Source organism: Camelina sativa, chromosome 14, assembly GCF_000633955.1.
Source record: "Camelina sativa cultivar DH55 chromosome 14, Cs, whole genome shotgun sequence".
Lineage (NCBI taxonomy): Eukaryota > Viridiplantae > Streptophyta > Magnoliopsida > Brassicales > Brassicaceae > Camelina > Camelina sativa.
Window position 1 is genome coordinate 10,512,520 of NC_025698.1, and position 3,905 is coordinate 10,516,424.

Sequence of the window (3,905 nt, forward strand, 5' to 3'; positions counted from 1 at the left end):
TTACCAAAAGTTGCTCGCAGTAAAATACATAGTTTACACATTAGCACATCACAAAATTATACATACTTCACAGTTTTTACGCATAACTCATAAAACATGGAAGATGATAGACTGACTATACACTGTACACACACACACACACACACACACACACACACACACACATGTTACATGTGTATGTATTATCATATATATTATTAGACATGTAAGATCATGTTCTTGAATTCTTCAAAGTCAACAAAACCATCAAGATTCTTGTCATGAACTCGAATCATTCTCCCACAATCCCACGCCTTGGCCTCCTCTTCAAACCCTAGTCGTTCCAACACATCACGAAGCTCCTCCGCAGATATATAACCATCTCCGTTCACATCGAACACATTAAACGCCCTCACGATCGCTTCATCATCATCAACAACAACAACATCATTATTGGTATTCGTTCCTTTGCTAGCTAAAACGGTGTCGTGGTAGAATCGAAGGAACTCGTCTAGATCGAGGCTCTGTTTTCCTACGATCAGTTCAAGATCGTTCTGAGTGTGTTCTGCCCAACCGAGTTTCTCAAGAATCCAACAGAGTTCGTCGAGAGTCACAAGCCCGTCTTGGTTCTTGTCGAGCTGCTTGAACATTCTTCGGAGATCGTTTGTGCTTATGAATGAAGAAGTACAATCCATAGATTTGTCTCTGTTTCTTCTGATAAAGAATTCAAGAAGGGTAGTTTTTGGACCTTTTTTAATGTGGTTATATTGGTGAAATGGGTAGAAATAATCTGATAAGACTTTAGAGAAAGGTTCAATCTTTATCGTCTATAGACGTTACACACGTACAGCTTTCTATATATATATGATGAGTGTGTACGGAAGAGATTAGACGGAGGAAGTTTCCCAGAAATGGGAAGTGAAAACGACTAAAATTCTGAAAAAAGGACGTTTCTAGAAGAAAAGTCATATAAAATTACGACGTTTATCTAATATTCTTGATGTCAAACTAAGACACAAGGCTAATTTTTTATATGGAAAATTAGATAGTTTCTGACTCGACTAATTATGATCTTTGATTTTTTTTTTGTGGTTGTTGTTATATTGATCATGAACCGTAAAACACAAATAAAGAATGGTAAGAAACTTACCTTGGTGTCTATCAAAAAAAAGAAACTTGGCTTGGTTACCAATTCACTTTCTGTTATAGAGAAGTCTAACCTAAATCACAATCTTACTGTCAGAAAAATTAAAACACAATTTTGCATATTGTGTGATTAAGAAGAACATTTGTATCATTGAAGAGTTAATTGCGACGAGTACTAAACTAAATTGTAATAACGTAGGACTTTTTGGATATGTAAAATAGAGTGGTGTCAGAAGAAGAGTGGTGTCATAATCTAATTTTGACATATGGAAGGTTCGGTCATGTTCTCGAGCGTCGTGGCGTTATCGTACGGTCCCCAATTATTAGATATTTATCACCGGCCAGGCCACATACTTACATGCTCATCAACCAATTTTTCTATTTCCCGGTGACCAAAAAAAAAAAAAAAAAANCAATTGTATTTATAATTCATGTGGATATAAATAAAAATCAATAAATAAGAGGGAAACCATATTTATCATTTCATCTCCTATCTCTAGAATAATTTTTCATTTTACTATATTAGTAGCAAAATAATGAACAAAAACCTAAGCCCAATAAGGGCCTTATTTATTATCTGGGCCTTAAATGAAGTCATCGGGTTTGTGTTAAATAAAGACAAAACACAATTTCCCAAAAACAATTGGCGCTTTATTACTGACTGAGTGACTCACTCTCCTCTACAGTGAAGTTGGAACGTGAGCTATGGTGGCGAGATGTTCCGATGAGAGTAGCAATTAATTAGGGCTTCTCTTTGATCGAATTTGGTTAGTGATCCAATTCCACTCTAATAATATCTTCTTCTTTTTCGATTTTTGATTAATTGTGTTGTGTTGTGTGTTCTAACTCTCTCTCTCTCTCTCTCTCTCTCTACTCCTGCATGCGCCAGTCGCAACGAGAATTTCTGTGTTTGAGTGGTCACTGAATCGATCTCAAATTTTACTATTTTTAGGATTTTAAGTCAATGCAAGTGTAGGATTAATTAGTCTCTAAAATGTTTAATTTTGCATCTTGAAATCTTGTTTTCTTTTTTTGTTTTTTTTTTCCCTGGAATCTGCTATGAATTCAAGTGAAGGCTATATGTCGATTTAAGGAATCTGATTGTTTTTGCTTGTTTGTTTTATGATTTAAGTGATTTAAGATGAGAAATTTGATGAATTCTGCTGCTGCCGCTGCAATGAGACCTGTGAAGGAGGAGTTTGTGACGATAGACTTAGACGATGAAGATGAAGATGTTCTTTGTGGTGAGGTTAACGTGGAGTGTATGATGGATGCTGAGGAACTTAATACTTCTGATGATGATGGTGATGATTGGGATACCAAAATTGATCATCAGTATATGAAGTTGTTGGATAGTTTCAGAGAATATGGGAATACATATCTGAGTGATAATCCACTTAGGTCTATCAGGTATGAAGTAGATAACGGAGGATACGACATTCGCAGATTCGAAGCAGCGGTCACAAAGAAAGATCGAAACACTGTTCGTGTTGTGACCAAGAAGAATGTTGAATCAAAGCCTCATCATGTTCAAGCAAGCTCAAGGAAGACAACAACGAAAGAAGCAGGTTCAAGGCAGAGAAGAGAGAATAGTGTGGCTGAGAAGAGTGTTGAAGCAACGCTCATTAGTACGAGTCATGTGAAAAGTAACTCTCAACAACAACAACATAGTAGTGGTAATGCTAGCGAGAAGGAAGAGAATTTGGAGGATCACGATGAGAATTACAAAGCTTATCTCACATGGTTAGTGGAGAATTTAAAAAGCTCAAGAACTAGACCTGAAAAGGAGATACAAGTAAAATGCGAAGAGGAGGATTATGCAATGTCTTTGTCTGATTCTGATTCTGATACTATTGTGGTTGGAGATCGTCCATTTCTGGATGGAGAGGATTCTCCATTTGTGCCATCCAAAAGTTATAAAGTGGTTGTATGTAGCATCACATTTGCTTTTTTGCCTCAAAAACAATTCCCTTTTTTGACACTTTTTGTTGTTGTGGTTGGAATGTTTTTTAAGGATTTGGATGACAAGAGAAGTGATGAACGGAGTTCTTGGTTTAGGAAGGAGATAATGAATGTTCTGAAGCAGCCATACACTCTAACAGAGCTCACGAAACTTCACAATGAAGCATCGGTGCATAGAAGGTCAACCCGACACATAGAACTACGAGATGGAACTGAGTTTAACTTTAAAACGAAGAAAAAGAGACCTTCATATCTCGACGAGTATCCAGGTAAGTTACCAGACAGAAGTTGGCATATATGTTCTTGGACGTTTATGCTTTGCTTAACTATCTTGTAGAATCAATATTTTGAAAATTTAAAAAAATAAACTGAAAAGGCTATCTCCTGATTCCAAACAAATGTGTTAGGGAGAGTGTTATTTACCTTCGTATTAAGTTTTGCTTTGGTTTGATTTCGCAGACTTCAAAAAGGAGTATCTTGATTCTTTACATGAAGCTGATGAGCGTAAAGCTCTGAACCTGTTGCGCGGGTTTATCTTTTATTTAACGGTAAGTGATCTCGGTTTATCTTGTCTTTTCAATCATTCTACAGAGTAAGGATACTTTGTCTGCAATTCGTTTAATCCTGAAAACTTGTCTTGTTGCCACCTGAAGTTGTCCATTAGGGTCATTTACCATCCTTATTTGATCATTACTATATACAAAGTGATCAGTTATATAAATGAAAGAATCGATTGCACTATGGATTTAAACATTTGATGTTGTTGTTTCACAGAATGTGGTTCGTGATGATGCATTCAAACCATGGCTTGATCATGA

General features: G+C 36.3%; 2 protein-coding genes across 2 annotated transcripts; one reads left to right on the forward strand and one right to left on the reverse strand.

The window, feature by feature from the left end:
- LOC104740849 (probable calcium-binding protein CML44) lies at positions 1–955 on the reverse strand. The gene has a single exon (XM_010461561.2). The coding sequence runs from the start codon at positions 672–674 to the stop codon at positions 198–200; it is 477 nt and encodes a 158-aa protein (XP_010459863.1). The 5' UTR covers positions 675–955; the 3' UTR covers positions 1–197.
- Positions 1,767–3,900, forward strand: LOC104743436 (the record flags this gene model as incomplete). Its single annotated transcript, XM_010464520.2, has 5 exons — positions 1,767–1,892; positions 2,258–3,052; positions 3,140–3,356; positions 3,547–3,635; positions 3,862–3,900. Coding segments are annotated over exons 2-5 (1,131 nt in total), but the record flags the coding sequence as incomplete, so codon positions are not given.

Coding starts and splice junctions, on each gene's coding strand:
- LOC104740849 (XM_010461561.2), bottom strand. CDS start 674: ATGGATTGTACTTCTTCATTCATAAGCACAAACGATCTCCGAAGAATG.